This window comes from Ursus maritimus, unplaced genomic scaffold, assembly GCF_017311325.1.
Source record: "Ursus maritimus isolate PB19 unplaced genomic scaffold, ASM1731132v1 scaffold_24, whole genome shotgun sequence".
In the NCBI taxonomy this organism is placed as follows: Eukaryota; Metazoa; Chordata; class Mammalia; order Carnivora; family Ursidae; genus Ursus; species Ursus maritimus.
This window is the reverse complement of record NW_024424897.1, coordinates 41594293-41621380: the sequence shown is the minus strand read 5'-3', so window position 1 is coordinate 41621380 and position 27088 is coordinate 41594293. Positions and strand designations below refer to the sequence as shown.

The 27088-nt window shown below is 49.8% G+C and overlaps 1 protein-coding gene and 1 pseudogene across 1 annotated transcript; both read right to left on the bottom strand.

Moving 5' to 3' along the window:
• Nucleotides 1-1058: 1058 nt before the first annotated feature.
• Nucleotides 1059-13795, bottom strand: PIPOX (pipecolic acid and sarcosine oxidase). The gene is made up of 8 exons (XM_008695325.2): nt 13249-13795; nt 11241-11389; nt 3880-4093; nt 3426-3608; nt 2765-2917; nt 2211-2369; nt 1543-1618; nt 1059-1255 (listed from the first exon to the last, which is right to left on the bottom strand). Exons 1-8 carry the CDS (start codon nt 13360-13362, stop codon nt 1125-1127), a joined length of 1179 nt encoding a protein of 392 aa, XP_008693547.2. The 5' UTR covers nt 13363-13795; the 3' UTR covers nt 1059-1124.
• Nucleotides 13796-19228: 5433 nt separating this feature from the next.
• LOC103667405 lies at nt 19229-20169 on the bottom strand (annotated as a pseudogene).
• Nucleotides 20170-27088: the final 6919 nt, after the last annotated feature.

The following is a 27088-nucleotide window of genomic DNA, read 5'->3' as shown; positions in this document are numbered from 1 at the left end:
CCCACTCTTCCCGCTCAGGGCCTCCTTCTAACATTTCCGCCCCAGCGGGTCCCAGGGTTTCTCTCCCCGGAGCAGGCAATCTCTTAGGTCCGATGGCCTGGTCTGGAGATGCTCCTGCAGGGTGTGCACGGGGCACATTCAGTCCAGTCCCTGTTTACACCCCTCAACCCTCCACCCGCCCTGGGGTAGTTACGAGCCTGTTCCCCTCTAAAGCAATTAGTGCAAGGAGGCCAGCCGACTCGGCGCTAATGCCATTTCATTAAGTGGGAGCAATCCTAATGATAATAAAATGGCACATTTAACATTCAAACATTGAACAGGGTTTCTAAGCGAGTGTGTCTCTCTCTTCCTTTCTGGTACAACAGCTTCATCTTCATAAGGACCTGACAATATACCCTAATGAGAGACTGGGGGGCTAAGCATCTTTACAGAGCCGGAGAGAGGATGAGAACCAGACAAAGAATCCAGGGAGAGAGGGTGCAGGGCACTGAGGAGGTAAAGACCCAAGGATTCCTAGGGTCGTGGACTCTGTGGCGCTGATTGAGAATGAAAGTCTCCAAGAAATAAGGTCGCACGGGGGATAAAGCCCACTGCAGACTTCAATGCAATGCAGCTATTCATGTATTTGCTTGCTCAACACGTTCTTTCAACAAACAGTTATTGTGCACCCAAGGTGAGCCAGATTTTATGGGGGTTTGTGATGGAGGGTGGCTCTGGTCTTAGGAAAAGGAACTCCAAGGGCGATAGCGATCTACAAATCATCCTGTTTACTCCGCCCCCCCCACCCCGGGCACCTTTAGTCAAATCTACCCCAAGTTTATCAATTGTCTCAGCGAAGAGAATTGTAACAACTGCTTGGGTCCCCTGAGCCAGTCCCTAGGTGTCCTCCTTATTGAGACATCCATCTCAAAGGTCCCTGCTACTCGGGGATGGTACAATATCTGGTTGACCTTCCGGAAGCAAAAAAGTAGTGGGACTGGGGAGCTGGCCAGGGAAAGAAGGTCGATTCAATCATCCAGTGTTGACAGGGGATTCAAGAAAGGCAGGAGAATAGGATGACATTTAATAGCCAGAGGGCTTTATTCCCAGCTCCTGTGCACACAAGGGAGGCCGCTGGCCAGGGGTCAAAGGTGGGCTTTGCCCAGGTTAGGGAAGCGGCTCATTCGAAAAGGTGTCAAGTCATAAGATGGCGTTAATTTCATGCTTAATTCATACAGGATCTTCCCCACAACAGGGGAGAGCTTGAATCCATGTCCTAGGGAAAGGAGAGCAGGTGGTCAGGCATCCTCAGGGACAGCGCCTGGGGTCCCTGGATGTCTACTACCCTGTTCCCAAATAGGGCTAACTCTCTTCTTGGTCTGCATCCCAAAGCTGGAAGTTGCCTCCCACCAGAAGTAGCTCTTCTTCTCTGTTTGCACGCCCAGCCCCTTTACACACTCAAGTCTAGGCTTTGGCCAGCCAAGAGCCTACGTAGAAGACGCCATTTTGCCTGGCACTGAGATAGGTCGGCTTTAAGGCACATCCTCCCCTGCTCAGACTCACCAGAGAATCCAGCACCAATGACAATGTTGTCATACTTCGGGTGGCAATCAAGAATGAAGTGCTCGTCGGGGGTGTTCTAGAAAGAAACAATCACACTTTTGTCCTTTGAGGAGAGAAGGAGGAGGAAGAACGGCAGCTCAGAGGGGAGGGGATGAGGCTGGATTGCTTTCCAGAAAGAATGGGAATGGGGCACAGGAATGCTTTCTGCATGCCAGCGCCCCCTCCGGGGATGACAGTCTTTCTCATTTGTCCATCTGCCTCTCTGCTCATCCAGAGCCATGAACACAGTAGGTGCTCAGTGAATGCGTGTAAACTAACTTTAGCCAAGATGCCTCAGGCCCTGGTGACATCTGTCTCTTCTCTTCGTCCCTAAGGCCTATTCAACTAGAACATCTTGCCAAAAAATCTTTTAGAGCTCTTCTGGGAAACATAGCGAGGGGCTGCCAGGCATAAGCCTAGTTTGCTAATGAAAAGGAATATGAATAACCTCTAATGGGCCCTCTCGGGGAGAGGTGAACGGACCCATAGAGAGCAGCTCGTTCCTTTCAAGTCACATCCCAGGTCAGGGGTCAAACAGAAGCGAGCCGGAGCCGCGCAGGCTCTGTGTGTCTCCTTCCCCTGTTCCCCGGGCAGGAGAGGGCCGGCCCGGCGGCTGCCCACACCCTCACCGTGTACAGGCAGCGCTCCACCACGGCGGGCTGCGGCTCCAGGTCAGGTAAGCGATCTCTGACAAAGCGGCTCAGGATCCCGATGTCTTGGATGTCTGAGCATGCTTCGGGGCAGTCCCGCGCCTCAGGATCTGCATCGTTGCCGTGGTGATAGCAGACCTAGCTCCCAATCAGAGCAGAGTGAGCTGCGAGGGGCCGGCCCTCCCGCGCACCCACCCAGCCCAGGGAGCAGGCTCGCACACAGAGTGCCCCCATCCATCATCCCAGCCTTCCCGAGTCCTGACAGATGCCATTTGTTGCCACATGAGATTGCCTTAGCTGTTCCTTCTACCCCCACCCCCAGAACCCCATGTTTGCAAAGGAAAGGCTTCCTTTGCTGGGCCTCGGATCGGGTGGGGTTCTTGCATTGCAAATAGCGAATAGGGACGAATTCTCCTGCTCCTGCTGCTGGGGGATCCCAGGAATCTATGGAAAAGGAAGTTAGAGCAGCTGCTCCAAATCTGCAGGGAGCGGAGGGGGGGCCCTACTGGCTCTCTCTGGGCTTTTCCACTCACCTTCATCAGCCCTGGGTACTCCCCGGAGGGCAGCCCATAGATGTGGTGGGGAGCCGCGCTGAGGCCCAGGCCCAGGAAACAAGGAAAGGCCCGGGACACACCATAGCTTCCAGGAACCTTCTCTCGCCAGTAACACACATTGATCCGCAGGGTCTTGAAGCCGAAAGAGGAAGTGGGAGATGAAGGGGAAAGGCCGTGAAACTCTACAGACAGCGAGAACAGTTTCTTCTGAGGTCCCTGGCTCTTGAATACAAGCCTGCATGCGCCCCTTAACTCGTCCATCCTGTTTCACCCAATTCTCACGTCGTCGGTCTGTTCCATTTTGGTATGAGGTACAAAGATCTCTGCATCCCTGTCTCTTCCCCCAGTCTCAGTCTCCCATTGCTGCACCCAGCCCGACTTCTCTCCCTCTCTCTCTCCAGCACTTCATAATGCCTCAGATTTAGTGAGTTCCTGAGGGCTTTCTATTGATTCTATAATTTAATTCTCCAACAGCCCTGTCCCCATTTTACACATTACGAAACTGAGGCTCATGAGGGGAACTAATTGGCCCAAGTTCATCCACCAGCAAGTGGCAGATCCGGGACTCAAACTCGAGTCTGTCTGACTCCCAGGTGTCTTCTCTTAAGCACCAACTCTCAGGCTTCTAACCCCCCCTTACCTGGAGAGGCAGCTCCATTCCCAGGGGTCGGAGGAGCCGGTTGGTCCAAGGACCCGCCGTGATAATCAGGCTTTTGGCTCGGTAGGTCCTGGAGGCACTTCTCACTGTGACGGGTCGCCCTGGTTTTATGTCCGTCACCTTCTCTCCATCACACACTAGGCCTCGGAGACGTCGAATTGCATCCTGAAAGGGCAGTGGCAGGGAAGGGCAAATGAGATAGTTGCGTGGTTCACCCTGGTAAACAACGAGTCCTTCACTTCGGGAAGAAAAGAGAGCGCAGACTGCAGGCCTCCTGTCCCCCATGGACAAGGCCTAGCGGGGTATATCAACTGCCCCGTCCAGAAGGTCAAGAACAAGGCCAGCGGGGCGAAGGCTTTCACCGGCCCGGGAGGCTGGGGACGGCCTACTGGAACCACCCCGGGCGCTGCATCGCCCCAAACGCCACGCATCCTACCTGGAGGGCTCTGAGGGCCCGGTCTGCATAGAGAACCCCTCCAGACTTGTCCAAGAGCCCCACTTCTCCCCTGGCCAGCCGAACATTGGGGAAACGTTGCTTCAGTTCCTCAGCTGAAAGACACTGGTGTTCCACCCCCTGTCGAGACAAAGTAGCCTGGATGGTCTTTAATTCTGAATTCTCCTTCATCCCCAGCAGCAGTAGCCCTGTCTGCCTGTAAAAAAAGAAAAAGAGAAAAGAAAAAAAAAAAGAAAAGAAAGGCATATGGGTGAGGGTACGAGTCAGGACCCTGGGCCGTTCTCTCTCATTCTTCTGCAAGGGTCCCAACAAGCAGGGTCCCAACCTCATGTTCAAAGAACGGGTAAAGTCAGGGGCGCGAGGCCGACTCAGTCAGTAGAGCATGTGACTCTTGATCTTAGGTTGGTGAGTTCAAGCCCCACACTGGGTGTGGAGCCTACTTAAAAAGAAAAAAGTATGGGGGCGCCTGGTGGCTCAGTCAGTTGGGTGTCCAACTCTTGGTTTAGGTCAGGTCGTGATCTCATGGGTCATGGATCGAGCCTGCATGGGGCTCTGAGCTCAGTGGGGAATCTGCTGGAGATTCTCTCCCTCTGCCCCTCCCCCCACTCATGCTCAAGCGAGCTCTCCGTCTCTTTCAAATAAATCAATCAATCTTAAAAAATTTTAAAAGATTAAAAAATAAAGAATAAATAAAAAGAACTGGTAAAGTCATCTCAGTGCTGTTGTTAGGGTGGCAGTCCGTAGTACTGATCTGGCTGCCAGCCCGTGGCAGTCCGTAGTACTGATCTGGCTGCCAGCCCATGCCCAAGTCGGCCCCCGGCTCTCACTTCCGGTTTGCTTGTCCCTGGCATTTCTCAGGATCCATCCGCCCTTGAGGGCAGACATCGGAAATCCTCTTAATGCTACACCTCGAAAGTGGTAGGTGTTTCTTCCTCTTCCTCCATCCCCTGACCCACTCACTGTTCTGATCTTGATTCCGTATCCTCTTCCCCCCTAGTCTACCGCCCTGCTCTTGCTTTCCTTTTGTCCCTTTCCCTCTCATATCCTGTGTTGTCCCTTGCTGCACATCTCTCGGTTCCTCCTCAGAGGCTGCCCGTTTTGTGGAAAGGATCCTAAATTGAGAGACCTGGCTCTGGGTCCAGTCTGGCAGACCCCTTGTGACGTTGCTCTGGTGGCGCACTGCTCCAGGCCCCAGATTCCTCTGTAATGCAAGCCTGCTGGACTATTGGGGCTCCCGCTCCGACCCTGGGGCATAGGGACCTGGCGTGGGCCATTTTTTCGTTGCTACAGCGACTGGGGGTGGCTCCTCGCATTTAGTGGGCTGAACCTGCAATGCTCGGGAAGATCCACCCCCCCAATGCCACAGTGCCCTCATGCAGAAACACTGGTAGGTGGTCTCTGAGGGTTCCAGCAATTAATTCAGCGATTCTATGGTTTCGTTCCTCCCTGTACTTCCCTTTCTGCTTCCTACTCTCTAGGGGAGGGAAAGCTGTTTCTCTTTAATACTTCCCGTCTCTCTGTCACAAGAGACCAGAGCTGATCTAACTTTCGGTGGGAACGGATCTGAACAATGGAAGGGTCACTTTGGCCCTTGGGACCATTGCTGCGGTCCCTCTGCCTTTCAGCAGCTGCGGTGACCAGTATCAGCCGGGTACACCCCCCAGGTACTGTGTATAAAGCTCGTAATAGCCAGTAATGGAGTCTCATGGATATTACATGCTTCCAAATCCCGCATTATCTGGTTGGGGGGATTAAAGAGAAGATTGGGAGGGGGTAGGGACACAGCAGGCCCTGGGGCCGGTGTCAGTACACAGAGCCACGCAGCGTGCCCAATCCATTTGCCATGGCCCCCGCCTCCCCAGCATTTAGCACCGGGGAGAAAGAATGAGTGCCTCTGCGTCTTCAAAGCTTCGCAGAGGAAAGATGCTGTTGAATCCCCACTAGCCAGCAAGGTCCTTTCCCTGTGGCCCCAAAAGGACTTCAGATTGGTTCTCAGGTCGTGAAAACTTGCCTAGTACACTTCTCGGACTAGAGGATCATTAAGAAGTCACGCAAGTATATGATCTTGAGCCCTTTCTACCGCATGCGGTTGTGGCTGGGTGGGATTCTGGGGGAAGACCTGGCTTAACCCTTACATCAGCAGTTATCACGTCAGATCCCCGGCTCAGGAATCCCAGAGCATTGTATTCCGACCCCTGCTGCAGTACACGGACCGTGGTCTCCCGTGTACCCTGCCATTTACCTACTTCCCTTCCACCCTTCCTCCCTTCCTCTCTCTCTCCCTTCCTTCCTTCGTTCTTTCCTTGAAGTAAGAACTCCTCTTACAGGAAGGCACTGTATGGGGAAAACAAACTCATGCCAAGACAACAGGCAAATCTGCCGAATTATGAAATGCTGAGTGATGTTCTAATTCCCAAGCCACCCTGTGGTGGTTGAAGCGGGAGCTCCCATCCCTCGGAGTAATCAGTGAGCTGATTCTGCCGGTGAATGTAATTGTGCCGATTGTAATCATTTTGCTCCAGCTCTCTGCCCCTGTGGCATTTATTTCTTAGCCCAGATATTGATCTAACAGTGGGAAATTTTCCATCTGAATTTGTGATGCTGGACCCTCCCCTAGTCCGAAGATGCGTTTGGGAAATTCTCATTTTCCGTGGATCACAGCTGAGCTATTTGGCCTGAGGGAAACCGTGCACTGCTGGAGAAATGCCTCGGATTGGAGAGAGATTTTTGACCATTATGAGCAAATCGGAAATAAATGTAAAACACTGCCTGCAAATGCAAAGGCCTGTCATTATGGGAGATAGGTGAGAGGCTCCTGTGGGAAATGCTTAGAGAATTGGAAATCAGTCAGTCAAAACCAGGATCAGAGAATGGGCCTCTTCCCCCAGTATGAAGATAGAAGACTTCCATGGGCAGATTGAAAATCATTTAAGTGCTTATTTTCTTAATGGCTTCTCCTAGATCCCAATAAACAGACCGCTCATGCTGCATCAATTTCTCACCCCTGTGCTCTGGGCCCCCCTCTGCTCTTTTTCGGCTCAGACCTAGGCTACAAAGTTTGGGGAGGAGAGGAATGAGAAGAGACAAGGCCATCACAAAAAAGAAAGAAGAAAGAGAGAAAGAAAGAAAGAAAGAAAGAAAGAAAGAAAGAAAGAAAGAAAAGAAAAGAAAGAAAAAGGAAAAAAAACGTCCAGGAAATGCCTGGTCAGGGCAGTGCAGCTCCCAGCTCCCAGCCGCCGCTGTCAGCTGAGCGCAGAGCAGGTGGTATGAACAGCGCCTTCCCCCAGCCCGAGCTGGATCTGCCTCGAGGAAGAGGTAATCGAAGAATCCTCCCGAGGGTCTTGTTGACTCCTCTAGCTGACTAAAGCCTCCGACATGATGTAAGGAGCCGGTGATCAGGGATTTCCATCCCTTACTACAGCAGGACAGGAGGCCGGATGGCGCAGGGAGGCATCTGGAACGGCAGACAGCCCTCCCTGCGCCCGCCGCCTCCCATCCCAGGCTCCCACTTCCCCCTGTCGGGGTTCAAAGTGCCAGTCAAGCCGGCTCCCAGAGTCACCTTGGGGAAGGGACTCAGTAATGGCTGCTGTCTTTGTTGGTTTTGGAGGAGCTCTTGGCTTTCATCTTCCGCTCAGTGGGCCGAGGTGGAATTGGTTAACAAAGACTGCTCCGGGGAGGGGACGCGGCTGACAAGCCAGACACTTCACAGACACAGGAAGCAGCAGCTGCGGAGGGGGCCGCCAGGTTCTGCCAGCAGCTGTACTGCCTAGGGCTGTGATCTTGTCTGATACTGTCAGCTAAGCAGGGGCAGCCCGGGTCAGGAGCTGGATATTAGGACTCAAAGGGAGAAGGCAGGGCAAGTGAGAGGGGGGCCCCAGAGCTGGGATTTGCTGGTGGTATCAGCGTCCTGGAGGTACCCATCACAAAAGACTCAGACCTTGTGATCTGACACACGTGTCGTCTGTACCCGGAATCTGTGCAAATATCCTGCGCCCACTCAGGTTTAGTATGCCACCGTCCCGGGAAGAGGCAGAACAGAATAAAAGGAATCGGACAGCCACCTTAACGACAGCTCCCGGACGTGTCTGTCTGTTTTTTATCACCATCAAATAGCATTAAGTAAATACGTTTAGTATCTATCAGTTAGATGATGGTGTTGTGCTGGTTCTCCCAGAAGAACCTAGGAGAGTAAGAACCACAGAGATGATGAATCATTTAGAAAATCAGAATCAAGAACAAAAGTGAAAAGAATTAGAATGGAAAGTATCGGTTCTGCGTCCCTAAGTCAAAGAACCAAATAAATGAGTGTGCCCGAGTAAATCAGGTTAGCCGTAAGAAAGGACTTGATGATGATGATAATAGTAACAATGGCAACACCTAGCACTCTGTAGAACTCGAAAGAATTTCCATAGCATGTTCACTTTACTCATTTTTCATAATTGGGGAAGTGAGGCATCAGAATGGTCTTTGAAGAGGGTCTAAGATATGTTCCTGTCTTTAAGTATACATTAGTAGGGACGCCTGGGTGGCTCAGTTGGTTAAGAATCTGCCTTTGGCTCAGGTCATGATCCCGGGGTCCTGGGATCGAGCCCCGCGTCAGGCTCCCTGCTCAGCGGGGAGCCTGCTTCTCCCTTCCCTCTGCTGCTCCCCCTGCTTGTTCTCTCACTCTCTCTGTCAAAGAAATAAAATCTTTAAAAAATAAAAATAAATATACATTAGCAGTCTTTCGGCCCAGGATGATTTAGACATCAATTTGTTTGGACAGAGGGTCTGGACAAGGTCATCAGTCTGTGGTATCTTCTAAACCAGGGGCCAGCAAACTATGACCCAGGAACCAGATCAGGTCTACCATCTATTTTTGTTTGTCACACAAACCAAGATGATTTTTTATATTTTTTTAGTGGCTGATAAAAAACGAAAGACTAATATTTCATGACCTGAAAAGTGTATGAAATTTCAGCATTCATGAATAAAGTTTTATTGGCACACAACCGTGCTCGTTTATCTATGTATCTATCATCTTGGCGTCTCTCACACTACAATGGCAGAGTTGGGTAACTGGCAGAGTTGAAGAGTTACAACAGAGACCATATGGCCTGCAAAGTCTAAAATACTACGTGGCCATTCTGGAGAAAGCTCGCCAAGCCCTGTTCTACACTAACTAAGAATGTGGTAAGCTTGCAATTTGCACTAAGAGATTAAGACCCTGACTACGCAGTAGCAACCCTCTCATAAGGTTGTGGGGAGAATTAAATTAGTTAACATGTATTGAATACTTTTTTTTTTACAATTTTATTTATTTATTTGAGAGAGACAGAGATAGTGACAGAGAGCACGAGCTGGAAGGAGAGGGAGAAGAAGGCTCCCTACTGAGCCGGGAGCCTGATGTGGGACTCGATCTCAGGACCTCGGGATCATGGCCAGAGCCGAAGGCAGATGCTTAACCGACTGAGCCACCCAGGTGCCCTGTACTGAGTACTTTGAAAACAGCCTTAGTTTCTTACCAAGAGCACTAAATACGAGATGAAGGTGATAATGGTGATGATGATGGATTGTCAGGTGCCACTCTAAGCCCTTCACAGACTCATCCTCATGACGGCCCCTTGAAATAGACACCCCTCCTCTACAGGTGAGAAAACTGAGTCTCACAGTGGTTCAACAGCTTGCTCCAAACCACACAGCTAGATGTGTCAGAGCTGACATGTGGAGCCAGGTCCACCTGGTCCCAAAGCCCTTCCAAATTCCTGTCCTCCTGCCAAGAGGAGGACTGTGAGATTATGAGAATGTTCTACCCACGCTTTCCTCTCCCTTGCTCCAGCAGCCATTCTCCTTGATGTCCATGGTCGCTGCATCCCACCTGTCTCCTCTTGCCCTTCTTCCCCCCTGTGCAATGGAGATAGCATACAGCTGGCACAGAATGGGTAGAAAGAGCTGCCATTTATCTAAAGGTGCTAGGCTCTGTGCCAAAAACTTCATGAGAGTCTCATTTAAGGGGCACCTGGGTGGCTCAGTCGGTTAAGCACCCGACTTTTGATTTCGGCTCAGGTCATGATCTCAGGGTTGTGAGATGGAGCCCCACATCGGGCTCCATGCTGGGCGGGAGCCTGCTTGAGATTCTCTCTCTTCCTCTCCCTCTGCCCCTCCCCCTCTTCCTCTCTTAAAAAAAAAGTCTCATTTAATCCCCCACAAAGCCCTCTGAGGAAAAAATGAGTGACAGAGAGGTACAGAAACTTTCCCAATGTCACACAGCCAGTAAGAGGTAGAGCACAAAGTCAAGTTCAAGCCTGTCTCCAGAATCATGTCCCCTCTGTAAGATTCCAGGCACATCTCGCAATTACCTCCTTGTGCTGGGAAGAAGTGTGCCCTCCAAGGCCTCAGCACTTCTTTTAGTACCAGAAACTCAGCAGTATTCACAGATGGCTGACAGAGAGGGGTCCCTTTGCCAGGCCACCCTTCAGCAAGACATGCTCCTTTATTTGGGTGCTGGGTGCATTAGCTGCCTCTGGAATAAATCTGTAATTAGCTGTCCTAGCTGTATTTGCATAATGGATTTCACTTTGTTCTTAAGTTAATGGTGTTTTTGCAACAGAACAGTAACCTCTTGGTTCCTGGCCATTAAAATAACTGCCACCCTGGAGGATAGAGCCGTGGTTTTGTAGAAAGTTCAGGTAAGAGCCACAGAGAAGGTGGGAAGGGACATGGGGTGGGTGGTTAAAGTTCTCTGTGCACCGTGGACTGTCTGCCTTCTTCCCCATGAGCGTTTGGAAGGTCAGTGGAGGTTGGGGGGACCGAGGAGTCTTAAGTGTTAGAGAGCCATGGGGACAGCAGAGATCCCTAGCAAGCAACGGGGCCTGAAGAGGACACCTAGAGGGAGAGGCCTCCAGAGAGAATGAAGTAGATTATAGGGGTCGCTCTGGGGGAGAGGACCCAGCGTGGAAGATTAGGATATTAGCAGGAATATAAGGAACCAAGATGGCAGCCTCCTCCTTTATTTTAATCCCTGCCCTAAAAGAGTCTCGGATGGCTCCATGGAGATGCAGATATGAATTCCCACTCTGGGCATCTGCTCCCAGTGTCTTTTCAGCCGTCTTCCCAACACACCCTCTGCTGGCCTTGGACACGTGCTCGGAACCCAGTGCTGGAACTCAGAGCCGCGCCAGGAGCCAGCTGGAGCGATGGCGCCATCAGGCCAATGAGCAGAATGCTCCCATGTGTCTGGCAAGTCCCCAGACCCTGTGTCCCTCCACTGCATTTCAAGCGTTCATGGCACTGCCCCCCTCACCTACTCAAAGCACCTCCAGGCACCGGGCCCCACAAGTCAAGGAATTCCCCCACCCGCCAACCTGTGTAACTGGGTTCCAGCCTCGTGCTCCAGCTGGGCCCATATCTGGTAGCACTCCTCCATCATCTGGGTGTAAAAGTCTTCGGGGTACGCCCTCCGGATTATCCGGCTCTGCCCATGGGAGCTTCCTCGGGAGTGTGGTAGAAAAAACTGGAAACGGAGAACAAGAGAGACAATTGAGGCTGCTGCCCCTTGCACTGCCCCTTCCCCCATAGGAGTTAGCTCGTCACGTGTTGTCAAGCAGGAGCGCTTCATCTTCAAATATTTCCATACATTCTCTCTTTACGGCCAAGTTATTGATTTGGCGGCGAGCATAGAACTTCTTCAGTAGCAATAACTCAGCCTCCCTTTTGGTAACGTTACTCACATCCCAAACGGGCTTTGGATCCCCTCCCCAGCTGGTTTCCTAGAGAAGCATAATTAGAAAGAACCTTTGAGATCATTCCAGTCTAGCCCCCTTCGTTTTTGTTTTTGTTTTTTTTTCAAAATTTTATTTAAATTCTAGTTAGTTAACATATGGTGTAATATTGGTTTCAGGAGTAGAACTTAGTGATTCATCACTTACATGTAACACCCAGCGCTCATCACAAGTGTGCTCCTTAATCCCCATCATCCACTTAGCCCAACCCCTGCCCACCTCCCTCCAGCAACCCTCAGTTTGTTCTCCATCGTTAAGAGTCTCTTATGGTTTGTTTCCCTCTCTTTTTTCCCCCTTCCCATATGTTCATCTGTTTTGTATCTTAAATTCCACATATGAGTGAACTCATATGGTATTTGTCTTTCTCTGACTGATTGATCTCAGTTAGCATAATACACTCTAGCTCCATCCCCGTCATTGCAAATGGCAAGATTTCAATTTTTTGATGGCTGAGTAATATTCCATTGTGTACATATACCACTCATCAGCTGATGGGCCCTTGGGCTCTCTCCAGTTTGGCTATTGTTGATCTTGCTGCTATGAACATCGGGGGGCATGTTCCTCTTTGCATCTGTATTTTTGTATCCTTTGGGTAAATACCCAGCAGTGCAATTGCTGGATCATAGGGTAGCTCTATTTTTAACTTTTTGAGAAACCTCCAGGCTGTTTTCCATTGCCCCCTTCATTTTCCGGACAAGAAAACTGATGTTTTTTCTCTATGGCTTCTGATCACTCGGGATGAGGGAACCACCTTGGGATTTAGCAAAAGATGGAGAGTTTCCTGCAAGGTTAGACCAGGAATCCCTTAGGCTTTGAGAAAACTGATAGAGAAATGAAAAAGGTTTCTAACGTATCCAGTTCATTACCAAGAAGAGTAAGCCAAAACCCACCTGGATAGCTGTAGGCAGGATGGGAGGATAGAAGCCTTTGGAAAGTGGTCTGCGTGGACCTACCCTGGGAAGGATCCTGGAGGTACACAGCCCTCCCACACACATACACATGTGCAGTGGTCACTGTAGACTGCACTGCGTGGGGTCACCTTTTCCATAAGGACAAATAAGACCTAAGTCTTATTTCCTGTGTATCAAACAATAAGGCTGCTATTAATCAGACAAACAGAAAAAACAGAAGGCTCTGCTGGGTTTCAGGGTGAGAGGCCAGGAACACTCAGGGAAGAATCCTACCTCTTAGGCTTACAAATCAGCCTTTCCCTCTGGGTAAAATTATTTTTACTTAAGGTTACCCAAAGCAGAACTGATTATTTTTCTGGGCCGGATCAAACATTTTGGCACAGAAGAAACCGAGTGGCAGGAAGGAAGAGAACAGGACCTGGGATACTTCTTGATCAAGGGCAGGAAACCGGGAGGCAGTAGGAGGAAATGTGCCTAGAAACCCAATGTGGGTCTTAGGGAGGGTGGATCTTTTTTTTCATTGTCATGAAACACACCAGGCAGCAAAGCGGCAAATCACACAAAATTTGACGGTCAGACCTTTTGGCCTCACCCCAAAGCCTGCTGGCTCTGGAAACTTCTCTCCAGAGGAGGAGGAAGGGACAGTCCCTAAAGTGGGGAGTGCAGAGGGGACACAGTACCTGCTCCAGCAGGATGACCCTCTTCCTCTGTTTGGCCAGGTGGTATGCCGTGAAGCAGCCTTGGATGCCTGCCCCGATCACAATGGCATCACAGAGATCATTCTGAGCAGCCATGATGCCCGCTTAGCCCTACAGCTGCAAAGCCCACTGACAGAGGAGAAAGCAAGCAAAAGTAGGCTCTGGGCTAAAGGAGGAGGAGTAGGGCAAAGTCCAGCCTGGCCAGCATTCCCACAATCCCCTGGGCTGCGTCCTTCTCCCCACTCCTCCCTCCCCGCAAAGCCCGGCCTAGGGCTCAGCCCCCCTCCTCCCCTGCAGAGCAGAACTGGGTAGTCTGATTTCTGAGGTTTAGCCCAGCTCAGCTGCCAGCCTCACCCTTGTATCCCTCTAGCTTTCTATTCTTGGCTCAATTATTGTCATGCAAATGGCTCCTTCCTATGCCACCTTCCTGTCTCATTATGATCTTTGTCTCGGGACTTCGGCCCTGGAATTTCAATGCCTCCTAGACCAAGCTGGGCACCGGGAATGCTGCCTCCCCCTGCTGGCTTCCCTCCCTTCAGCCTGATTTCCTTTGGAGATTCTAAAGGGCCCGAGCTAAGAAGTTGGCACTCTGCCCAGGGTAAGGCCCACCTCCCTGGCGGGTGGCGAGGTCATGGGGGGAGACGCAGGGAACAATCGGGAGGGCAGTTTTGTGATTATGAAATTATTCTCAGCGTGTTTTACTTCCATTTTTTACAAAAGAGAAGAAATTATCACGAAAGAATGGAAAGGCCGGAGTGAGAGGAGGAGCCTTCTCCTGAGGCACAGAGGGGGCACCAGGCACCAGCCCGGGGCAGGGAGGGTCGCCTGGTAGTGAGCATGCCCTCTGTGCCAGGCCATGTACTGAGCAAGCATCACTACACGCACTCAGGACAGAGCTAGGATCTGTAAGGCCTGGTTCTTAGACAGTTTGGGGGTCTTCTTTAAGGAAAGGAAAATAAAATGTATGAATCTAGGGGCGCCTGGGTGGCACAGCGGTTAAGCGCCTGCCTTCGGCTCAGGGCGTGATCCCGGCATTATGGGATCGAGCCCCACATCAGGCTCCTCTGCTGGGAGCCTGCTCTTCCTCTCCCACTCCCCCTGCTTGTGTTCCCTCTCTCGCTGGCTGTCTCTATCTCTGTCAAATAAATAAATAAAATCTTTAAAAAAAAAAAAAGAAAAAGAAAATTTATGAATCTAAAATTAGGTGCTAGGACTAGAAGAGACTGTCCAATTAAGGAGCCCTCTGGTTGAAGTTCTGTTAGCTTCACGGTGAATCGGCCTCTGTACGCGTCACCTTGTTTAATCCCCGCAGCCCTAGGAGGACATATGTTTATCCCCACTTTGGGCACATTAAAGATGGCCCCAGCTCTTTGTCACTCCTGCCATCACGGGCTCTTTGACTGCATGACCAATAGAATATGGTGGAAGTGACACTGATGCTTTCTGGCCCAGGCCTTAAGACACTGAGAGCTTCTTTTTCCGGTCCCGGAGCGCTCCCTATTGGAGCCCTGAGCCACCATGTTAGAGGTCCAACCACCCTGTGGGAAAGACCGTGTGGGGAGGCCCTGAGACTGCATGGATAGCCGGACAGAGAGTGAAGCCATCTTGGATCCCCAGCCCAGCCACCAGCTCAAGACGGCTGAGTGACCCGACTAATGCCACATGGAGCATTAGTGTGTAATCTGAATTCCTGATCCACAGAATTGTGAGATACAATAGAAACAGTTGTTGTCTTAGCCACGAAATTTTGGGGTAGTGTTTTATACAGCCATAACTGAAACACCCCCCCTTTTTTTAAAGATTTTTTATTTTATTTATTTGAGAGAGAGAGCAGGAGCTGGGGGGAAGAGCAGAGGGAGAGAAACAGGCTGCCCTCTGAGCAGGAGGCCGGATGGGTATTGGGTCCTGGGATCATGACCTGAGCCATAGGCAGATGCTTAACCGCTTAACCGACTGAGCCACCCAGGCGCCCCTGAAACACCTCTTTACAGACAGAGACATTAAGACTTTTATAAACACAGGCACTGAGATGTGAACCTGGGGTCATCTGCTCCAGATCCTGCTCCTTTAACCACCAAGCCGTACTGGGGATTCGTCAGAACTCGTACCGATGATTCTAATTTCAATAGTTTGCTGTTTCTTTCATGGCCATACAGCGAGTGGGGAAAAAATACTGAATCAGGAAGTCCGTGTGATCCCAGGTGGCTGCCCAGCCTTGGCGAAGTGGTCCACCCCCAGCAAAGGGCACCCCCGAGTAGCCTGGCCAACTAGCTATCTTCTCGGCCCAGCCCCTCCTTTACTAAGAAAATGGGGGCCCAGAGAAGGTGTACCATATGACTGGGTTTTTTTTTTCTTCCGGGAAAAAAAACACTCTAGAATCCAGAAGTGATCTCAACTCCACCTCATCCCTAACCCACATAGACAGGAGAGCATCTGCCTCCCAACTGGACAGTTCCCTTGGAGGCAAAGAATGGTAGACCTAGTAGGGAAAGTGTACTATTTAAATATGCAAAGGCTTGCTAGAAATAGGTAAGGTCAGCCCCCAGATTCCTCTTGATAAGATGTCAGAGAAGATGAAGAGTTTACATACAAGGAAAAACAGACAATAAATCCTCACATGGAAATGTGCCCGGCCTCACCAGCAGGGAAAGAAATGGGAATTAAATAACTTCAAGGTACGATTATGTGCCTATTAAATGAGCAAAAATAAATAAAAATGATAAAACCTGATGTTGTCAGTGCTGTGGGGAAAGAGAGAGAACAGGGAGGCCACTCAGAGGGTCTGGGCCTTCTGGAGAGAGCCGGGCAGTGTTCACCCACGGTAGACTGGTTCACGCCTTCTGACCTAGCAATCTGACTTAGGGAACTCTACCCCCAGGAAATATCCAAGGGAAGAGAGAGACATTTGTGTGAAGACATTCATAGCCATGCTCTTGCAATATAGAACACTGGAAACAACCCAGCCACAGGGAATGGCTGAGCAAATTCTGGCACGTTGACACGAGATACTATGCAGCGATTCAAAGTGACAAGCTGTGGACTGTGGGCTACGTAGAAATGTGTGTATGTATGAAATCATCCTGAGAAAAAGAACAGAACACAAATAGACACACTCGGATCACAACCACAAGTTCTGTGCGTGCGTGCTATCAGAGATCTAAAGAGAATTTGGCACAGAAATTGAGCTTAATGTTCATTAGCTTTCCATATTCTATCAAAACCGAGCTTCCATTCACAATTTGTAAAAGGGGAAGGAGGAATCCCCTGGGGAAGCGGATTCCTCAGATCTCCCCCATCACAGGTTCCAGGGCTGGGGAAAGTTCTCTCTTTGTTCTAACCTCAGTTCTTCCTGCTGCCCCGCCCCCCTCCCCGGACCATTTCTTATTGTTCGGTTCTCCAGGGAGGCTACAAAAGCGGGCTCTGTATCCCACCTCTCCTTTGTTTAATATAATATCCCTTCAGAAATAAAATGACAATTCCATTTCCCCACCCCTACTTCACAAGCCTGCCCTGGATTCCTGGACTCAAGCACTCGGCTTCTCGTGAAGAATTTCAAACAGCTCCTCCGAAAGCACTGGCCCCGGCCCAACCTTGAAATGAAAAGGAAATTGACTTCTGAAGGCTTCCCGTCTTTCTCAGGGTTGCCCATCCTTGTGGCTGTCCTGACAGGGGCAGGCAGAGAGAAGCGATCCCCTCAAATTCCATCTTAACACCCATTTTGGATTGGAAGACTATTAAAGAAAGAGCCAGCAGCCCTAGACCGCGCTGCTGTGTGTCAGCATTCGCCGCTCGTGTCCTGGGGCAGAGCCGCCGAAGATGTGAAGCTGAGTTGCTTATCTGAGGGCTTGATTGACACTTCGTGGACGGGGGCGGGAGAGCCCAGCCAGGGAAGCAGCAAGCTGTACAGCTCGAAATAATGAGAGGACTTGAATCGGGAGAGAGCGAGGAATAAATAAGAGAGACCTAGGAGTTTGAATGGCACGGGAGAATCTTCTGTTCTCAGTCCTCTGCCCCAATTTGCCAAGGCGCTGGAGCCTGGGGCCAGGAGGCAGGCAGGCAGGCGAGGAAGTCGCCCCTCCAGACCCATCCTGCCAGCTGCCAGGGGTGTTTGGGGCCCTGAATGTGCAGAAGATATCAGAGCGAGCAAACCAAGGGCTGCAGAGCCGGATCTGTACCTGGTCTCCTGTAGACCCGCTGCACGTCTCAGCTTTGCCCCCGCCATCCGCGCTCCCTCTGCTGCCTTCGCCCCGTCATCCATCTGCCTTCCCTCACCTGGATTCTCGCATTAACCTCTTAGCCAGTCTCCTGGCCTCTCCTTGCCCCTCTTAATCTACCCTTCCAGGCTCCTGCCAGAGTTGTCTCTCTAAACAGCAAATCGCATAGGTCACTCCCCTGCTGAAAATTCCGTAACAGCCGCCCATTTCCCATTACGATAAAATCTCAGCTCCTTAGCTTGGCCCGAGCTCGGCAGTTGGCGTTCTGGCCTCTGCAGGCTCTCGCAGCTCTACGGCGGGTCCTTTCTCACTGTGCTCTTTAGGCCCTGGCAAGGCTGAGCTGAAAGAGGTTCCAGCATTCACTGCGATGATGATTCCAAATTCCCCGACACCCCCAAGCCAACTTGGATGTCCTCTGTCCTAGACTCCCTTCTCACTGTCTGGTCTCAGGGATAACAATGAGCAAAGTGGATTGCAATTGTTTGCAGGTCTGCCCCACCCAGCTCCTTAAGGGGTAGGGGTCTGCTTTTGATTGCCATCTTCCATAGGCAATACAGACATAGGGAACGACAATGAAAGGGCTCAAAAGAGAACACCGCCAAAAGGATGTCTCCTTCCCACCCTGTCCTCAGCCACTTTGCTCTCCTTGCATGCAATACTATAAGGCATTTTCATTTGTCTCCATTCAGAGACGTTCTATGGGTGTCCAAACATATTTAAAGTGCATATTCTTTCTTTGAAATCTCAGAAGTTGCACACTATAGAACACCTCGCCGTTTCCATTTCTTATATCGTGGCTCCTGTGGGTCTGGCCCATTCTTCCTGATGGCCACGGGGTAGTCGGTGCATGGAGAAGGCATTTAGGACAGAGAAGGCATGCATACATGTTTGCGGACCGTACGGTGGGTTTCTCTGGCTACCATAGGCACGCTAGACTCACAGCGTTCTCGAACCATCGGGTATGGGGTGTTCAGGGGTATCTTAGCCAGGCTGGCCTTGCAAGGTTTATCACAGGCTGACAGTGTCTTCTGTGAGCTGCTGAGGACAGGGCCCATCTTCAGGCCTGGAGGTCGTGAGGGTAGCACACCTGGAGACCCTGGCTTCTGCTTCTTGCCCTGTCTTTGTGTTTGCATTTGGTAAGTGGCGGATATTACCTTCCACCCCACTCCCTCAAGATACAAGAGTTCCATTGCTAGGCAGTCTCCAGGGAAGGAAAGACAATAAGGAAAGTCCTGGGAATTGGGGCTGAAACCTCTGAGAAAGAAATTAAATCACCAAGTAGCTTGGGAAGGGAGCAGCCACCCCACACCTCACTAGGACAAAAGGAAATGCAATAAAAATGAGTGAGGAGACATTTTCATTCTCTTAAGGGAAAACTTCCCTGAAGATGGACACTGGAATCTTCTTCTCTTCCTTCTCGTCCCCCCCCCCGCCCTGCCCTGCCGCCTTTTCCTCCTCTTCTCCTTCTTCTCCTCCTCGATCTCCTTCTTCTTCTTCTTCTTCTTCTTCTTCTTCTTCTTCTTCTTCTTCTTCTTCTTCTTCTTCTTCTTCTTCTTCTTCTTCTTCTTCCTCTTCTTCTTCTTCTCCTTCTTCTTCTTCTCCTCCTCCTCCTTCTTCCCCATTCCCCTTCCTTTTCTTCTTCTTTCCCTTATTCTCATTCTCCTCCTCCTCCTTCTTCTTCCTTTTCTCCTCCTCCTTCTTTGACTTAATAGTTTTATTTTCGAAAATATACGCTTGGTGGGATCTGCTCATGCATCGTCACCAGCAGCTGGGTATCTCTACCCTTGGTGTTTCTGGTGTAAATGACCTGAGCTCTGTGCTCTAAAACTGGTTTGATAAGTCCTTTACTGAGGAGCTCCTGAAGAGCTGCCCTGGCCAGGGAACCTGGAATCTTCAGTCTCTCAGAGAAAACAGATGGAGTTACAAGCTCGTAGTTGGGAACTTCCTTACAGAGTTTGCCAAATGTCGCTTTGTCCAAGGAGACCAGGTTATCGAGCTTGTCCTGAACTATGACTTTAGACCACTTCTTCTCTCTGGCCTTACCACCAGATTTGTTCACTGGGTCTTTGCCTTTTTTGGCCGACTTTCCAGGATCTTTCTTCTTGTCATCCTGGGGCAGGATCGCGAAGCTTGGAGAGTAGCGGCTACCCCTGCCTTAGCCTCGCTAAGATGTTGGACAAAAATTGAATACTGGAATCTTCTTAATCTTGTCTCAAAGTCTTTCTATCCCAGCTCTACACAAATCTGTGTGCACATCTGCACACTCATCTGACTATGCTGCTCTAAGGTATAATCAGGTGTTCATTAAGTAGGTCTCTTTACATCTATGTGTCTGAGCGGGTCCATTCCCACCACTAGGCTTTCGGAGAGGTCCCATTAAAGCTCAGCAGACCCTGGGGAGAATGGCAAGTCAACGAGTGCTGAGAATTGGTGTCCCAGTTCTGCCCCTTGGAGGTGAAAGTGTGTTTGGGATGCAAACAATATATGAATCATCTGTCGGGAGCTTCTCCTCCCTTCTCTGGAGGGACTCTCCCATGGCTTTTCCATGCTTCATAGCCTGGCTATCAGGACACTCCAGGATCGGGATTTGCAGCGAGGAGTGAGAACTGGGGGCAGGAAAAGTCAAGTAGCTTTCCCTGGATCGGGCTGGCTTAACAGGTGACAAATAGCAACCAAACTTCAGTAGCATGCGGGAAGACCAACTCCAGGGATTCGGTGTTCTGGTATTCTCCAGTTTTCAAGGGGATATGGTTTTCCCTTTTCCGACCTCTTAGCCTGACTGTTGATGTTGCTGTTTGTTAGGAAATAGAGATGGATATGGGAGCTCAGGTCCTCCCGACATGATACTGTCAAAGGTAGGGTCCTGGAGGCAGAGAATCAGAGGAGAGCCTGAGGGAGAGGAGGAAAGGGAAGGGAAGCAGAATTCTGGTTAGCAACTCCTACGTCATCGTCAATCCCCATCTTCTACTTGTTGCCTCCAGGGTGACCCCCCAAGCCAGTCTGGCCCATCTCCCAAGTCATAATGCCTGTAAGTCTCATCTCCCTTCCTCTGATTTCTCTCTGGTTCTTATTCTTCTGTGCTTTTTTCTGTTTCTGCCTTGGGCCTCCTTCCTTTCCTTGAGGTCAAGAGAGAAAGGGCCTTTGCGGGGAACTGGTAGAATACCAGGGCCTGGTTTGGGGAGAGAGGTTGAGGCACCGGAAGAGGGAAGGGAGCCAAAGGGAGCAGAGAATTTCAAGCACCAAAGCCACGAAGCTCTAAAGCCTTGCTTCGTAATGGGAGGCTTAGCACTCTTTCTCCTAATTGACTGTTTTATGGAACGTTTAAGCCCACTGGGGCTGAAACTCAATTCGGAGCTATATCCCTCCCTCTTCTCTCATATGGCGGCTGGTTTAGACAGGACGTTCATGCTTGTGATTCACTGGCCTCTTGAATCTGTAAACTTCTGTAAAGCTCTCAGCCATTTCTCTACTCAAATATTTGTCTCTGCCCTATTTTTCTTTTCTGTTTCTCTGGGATGCTAATTAAACATATGCTACGGCTCTAGCCGCTGTATCTACTATCTTCTCCACCCTTCTCCTCTTTTTGTTTCTCCATGCTGCACACTGGGTAATTTCTCACTATTATCATCCACTTTGCCAGTTCTCTGTTCTACTGCATCTCAGCTGCTTTTAAATTAATGAGTTGAATTTTAATTGCAGTTACGATTATTTTTTTAATTTTAAGTATTTGTAGGGATGCCTGGGTGGCTCAGTGGGTTAAGCATCTGCCTTTGGCTCAGGTCATGATCCCAGGGTCCTGGGATCGAGCTCCACATCGGGTTCCTTGCTCAGCAGGGAGCCTGCTTCTCCCTCTCCCTGATGCTCCCCCTGCTTGTGCTCTCTCTCTCTCTCTGACAAATAAATAAATCAAATCTTAAAAACAAAAAGAGAATTTGTATTTGGGTGGGGGGGGCGCCTGGGTGGCTCAGTTGGTTAAGCATCTGCCTTCGGCTCAGGTCATGATCCCCGGGTCCTGGGCTCAGGCCCAATGTCGGGCTCCCTGCTCAGCAGGGGAGTCTGCTTCTCCCTCTCCCTCTGCCCGTGCTTGTGTTCTCTCTCTCGCTCACGCTCTCCCTCTCTAATAAATAAAATCTTTAGGGGCGCCTGGGTGGCACAGTCGTTAAGCGTCTGCCTTCGGCTCAGGGCGTGATCCCGGAGTCCTGGGATCGAGCCCCACATCAGGCTCTTCCGCTGGGAGCCTGCTTCTTCCTCTCCCACTCCCCCTGCTTGTGTTCCCTCTCTCGCTGGCTGTCTCTGTCTTTTCAAATAAATAAAAATAAAATCTTTAAAATAAATAAATAAATAAATAAATAAAAATCTTTAAAAATAAATAAATAATTTTTTTAAAAAAGAATTTCTATTTGGAGTCTTTAAAGTCTTTTTTGTCCCTTTACATCATTTCTTATTACATGTAAATATCTGCACTTGAACAAATTATGATTTATTACATATTAATTTATTATGTTGTTCCACATATATAGGAACAATCTGAATACGAACGGGCTTGCCTCTGGAGAGGATTGTGCTGACTTCTGCCAGACACTAGGGGCACCACCAGACCTGAGCTACCTAAAACAGAGTTCCAGGTCCGAGGTTCTCTGGAGCATGCAGGAGTCCCTTGGGATCGCAGGATATTGAGGGGAGGATGTTCTACTAGACTCCCCACCTTGTGCAGGCACTGAGCATGGGTTTCTAGCCTGCTCATTCTCCCAAGTGTTCAAAATGAAAGTTCAGATTTGCTAGGATTGACAGATGCTTTTTCAGGGAAAATAGGTTTCTATGCTTTGGTTTTCTCGTCCACGTTGGCCTGTTGATTCCTTGGTATTTTATCAACTCTTTGGAGGTTTTAAGATATTTTTTTCTAGGGGCGCCTGGGTGGCACAGTGGTTGGGCGTCTGCCTTCGGCTCAGGGCGTGATCCCGGCATTATGGGATCAAGTCCCACATCAGGCTCCTCCGCTATGAGCCTGCTTCTTCCTCTCCCACTCCCCCTGCTTATGTTCCCTCTCTCACTGGCTGTCTCTATCTCTGTCAAATAAATAAATAAAATCTTTAAAAAAAAAAAAAGATATTTTTTTCTAGGGGCGCCTGGGTGGCACAGTGGTTGGGCGTCTGCCTTCGGCTCAGGGCGTGATCCCGGCATTATGGGATCGAGCCCCACATCAGGCTCCTCCGCTGGAAGCCTGCTTCTTCCTCTCCCACTCCCCCTGCTTGTGTTCCCTCTCTCGCTGACTATCTCTCTCTCTGTTAAATAAATAAATTCTTCCCCCAAAAAAGATATTTTTTTCTATATTTAAAAAATTTTTTAAGGTTTTATTTATTTATTCATGAGAAACAGAGAGAGAGGAAAGGGAGGTAGAGGGAGAAGCAGGCTCCTCACTGAGTAGGAAGCCCAACGTGGGGCTCGAGCCCAGGACCCTGGGATCATGACCTGAGCCAAAGGCAGATGCTTAACCGACTGAGCCACCCAGAAGCCTTTTTTTTTTACTGGGATGGTCAGTCCAAATAATTAAGCCTGACATTACCAGGCTTCCAACTTCAGTTGCAATCAGATTACTGGGACGCAGCGTACATCGGCTCAACAGTATGTCCTGCATTTACATTGCCCTGTTCCCTCACCCCAGATACAAAGAGTGAAAGCAAAACGGCAATTGCCAACAAGAATGACCACCTCCCAGGGCACCTGACTGACTCAGTCAGAAGAGCATGTGACTCTTGATCTCAGGGTCGTGAGTTCAAGCCCCATGTTGGTTATAAAGATAACTTAAAAAAATAAAATCTTAAAAAAAAAGAAAGAAAGAAAGAATGACCACCTCCCTCGGAGGGCAGCAAGAGTGAGAATTTCATAATAGCTACCATGAGAACCAGATGTAGGAGTGGGCCAGCCAAACTTGGGCTAAAGGGCCAGAACACGCGTGACCCTAAAGCATCATCACGAATTGGAATAAGATAGAAGAGAATTTTGCTGCCCGCGTGGCTTTTAGGGAATCTTCATATTTGTTTGAAAGGAGGACAATTTTGGTAAGTTGCAGGTATGGGCTGTGACCTCCAGGGTTAACTGCCTTCAGCTGAAAGTCGGTCCTGCCTATGTACAGCTTTTGTTTTAAAGACTGGGGCATGCAATTGTCCACCAGGGTTGCATTGCTGAGAACAAGAGAGGAGCGTGGTCCTCTGTTCATCCTTCTTCTTTGCAGTACCTAACCTCTTTAAATAAAGTGTTGAACAAATATTTAAAGAAAATCAGTTTTCTCTCTATAAGTATAGCAAGAAACTGGCAACACAAGTTGCCTCTGGGGAGTGAAGCTGGATGGAATCTTGTTACAGAAAAAGGCTTGGAAGAAAACGCTGTACAGGTAATTGCTGTCCTGAGGGGGCTCAAGGCATCGTCAGCATCCTACCTGCACCGAAGCTCCCGACCACAGCCAGGGTTTGGCCTGGATAGGATCCAAATCCAGAGAAAGACCCGGAAACAGGTGCAAGGTGGTGTGCAGCATCTGGAAACGTAGGGAATATAAAAGGGGTGAGATTGTGGAGCCCGCACCCGGTCTCATCTCACTGAGCAGGGTTCTCGGACAGAACTTTGAAAGGATCCGTGCGAGCTCACAGTAGCACGGTATTAACCAGATGCTCCCCTCTTCCTGCCTTCGTCCTTGGCAGCCCTCTCTTTGTCTCTCTCTCCCTCTCCACCCCTGCCCCTCTCTCAGCCTTCCTCTCTCTCTCTCTCTCTCTCTCCCTGTCATAGTTGTCCACCGTCATTTTCTCAGGATTTGGAGGGGCAGAAGAAGGAAGGCTTAGAAAACACATTGGGAAAAGTCCAGCTGTGTTTGGAACAGACTATCCATGCTCCTTGCCCAGAATTCTGAAAGGAAAGCAGACAGCCAAGGTTTGTGGAATGGGCCAGGGAAGGTCTGCCTGGAGCCCATCCCAAAAGCTTCCTGGACAACCCTGGTCCTTATCATTGCCCCTTAGGGACCATCACCACATCGCATGAGCTCATCAAAACCTTTTGGGCACTCACTTTATAGACATCTCATTCAGTCTGCACAGCATCCCTGTGAGGTGGGCAGGGCAGGCATTCCTTTTTTTTTTTTTTTTTTTACGATTTTATTTATTTATTTGACAGAGAGAGACAGTCAGCGAGAGAGGGAACACAAGCAGGGGGAGTGGGAAAGGAAGAAGCAGGCTCCCAGCGGAGGAGCCTGATGTGGGGCTTGATCCCAGGGCTCTGGGATCACGCCCTGAGCTGAAGGCAGACGCTTAACAACTGCGCCACCCAGGCGCCCCAGGGCAGGCATTCTTAGCCCCATTTTGCAGATGGGGAAATTGACAGCTAGTAAGTGACAGAGCCAGCATTCTAATGCCCACCCAGGACTTCAAGCCCCTCCAGAGACGGACCCAGTGCTCTCCCTCCAGAGCATCCTGGGTCCCGGGCTCAGTGCTTTTAGGAAGGAGCAAGAAGGTGGCTCATTTCATGTTGCAAATCCCAGCATTTCCACCACCCCTCCCCTGCAAAGAAAGAGAAGGAACGTGACCCCCAATGGAAAGAAATTCTAAAGCAGCCCCTAGGGACCTCTGGAGAAGCTGTTAGATTTATTTTGGTCCCTACTGGTACTCTGTGCCACATTTATAAACGTCAGCGCCGGAAATGAAGTTCCCACTGCCCTAGCAGCTGCTGGTTGCCGGTCCTGCTCACTAAGGGCTCAGATAAAGTGCCTCCCCCTCCCTTTGATTGATAGAGAGCTGAGAAGAAAAGAAAAATAAAAGCCCCCTGGAGCTCCAATGGAAGGGAGGGGCCAGCTTCTCAGGAAGAGAGGAGGGGGTGATCTTTCCTAGGCTGGTATTAGTGGAAACAGAGAGGGGGTGTGTGTGTGTGTGTGTGTGTGTGTGTGTGTCTAAGGAAATGATTCAGTTTTTAAGGCCACATGGAAAATAAATGCCTTAGCTCACGTAGAGAGAGGAAAAGTAGTGAAATCCGTGGTCTGTTTCAGGGGTTCTGACACCAGATGGGGGGAGGAAAGGGGATCCATGAGGTTGTCTTTGTAACCCCTGGATGTCTACTCTCCCTGAGCAAATCTGCTGTCTTCTAGGGTTTGGGCCAGGGACAGAGACTGGCAGAGACGGAGAGCGAGAGAGTCCTGGAGGACAGTGGCAGGAAATGAAAGGTAAAAGCTTCCCAAAGGGCCACAGAGATCCAAGGCGTTGCCATTATTAACCGAACCGGTGGTAGACACTGGCGTGCACACTTTTGCAATGACGCCTCCTCTTGCACGTCTGCTCCATCTGTGATGCTCTCCGGTCTTTGAGAAAGGCTGGTTGGGACCCACTCCAACGGTCCTGGACGAGCACCTACGGTGATCCCCAAAGCAACAAGACATCGAAACGTCATTTTGAATTTGATTGTTTTGTACCGTTATTTTAAAACATAAGCCAAATATTTCCAAACGACTATTGTTCTCTTCAAAGTCACCCCTGAGAGGTTTTGTAGTTAACCCAGTGAGACTCGATGTGTGGCCGAAATCATCCTGGAAGGCCATATGTTACTTCAGGGCTGGTTTATAACCCAGGCAGTAAAATGCGTTATTACTTTACAGAGGTTCCTTCCTTTGTCTTAATTTATCACACCTGTTTCCTGGTAACTTTCGGGGGGCCCCTTCCAAGCACTGTATCCTACAGTCCTGCTGCTAGCTCAGAGTGGTTTGAACCGGCCCTGGGAGGACAGGATTATTCAACGAGAGGGTGGAGATACAATTATTAGCATAAGGGAGAAACACAGGAAAGGGAGAGGAACCGTTATATTGATGCGATGGGTATCTGGGTGGGTTCTTGCTTCTTTTCACTTTTCTTATACAGATAGAAGTGTTTCTGTTTTGTTTTGTTTTGGGTTTTTAAAAAGATTTTATTTATTTATTTATTTATTTATCAGAGAGAGAGAGAGAACAAGCACAAGCCGGGGGAGCAGCAGGCAGAGGGAGAAACAGGTTCCGCCCATAGCAAGGAGCTCGATGTGGGGCTCGATCCCAGGACCCTGGGATCATGACCTGAGCTGAAGGCGGACACTTAACGGACTGAGCCACCCAGGTGTTCCATGTTGCGTGCCTGGGTGACTCAGCTGGTTAAGCTGCTTTGGGATCAGGTTGTGATCCAGGAGTCCCGGGATGAGTCCCGCATAGGCTCCCCGCTCAACAGGGAGTCTGCTTCTCCCTCTGACCCTCTTCCCTCTCATGCTCTCTCTCTCTCTCTCAAATACATAAATAAAAATCTTTTTAAAAAAATTTAAAAAAACAAAATGTGGTAGGTATATTTATACAATGGAATATCATTCGGCCTTTAAAAGGCAGGAAATTCTGACACGTGCTACAACACGGGTGAACCTTGAAAACGTTATGCTAAGTGAAATAAGTCAGTCACAAAAAGGACAAATACTGCAAGTTTCCACTTACACGAGGTACCTAGAGCAGTCAAGGTCACAGAGACAGAAGCTGGTCGCCAGGGGCTGGGAGAGGCAGGACTGGAGTTAGTGCTTAATGGGATAGAGTTTCAGTTTGGAAATTAAAAAGTTCTAGAGATGGC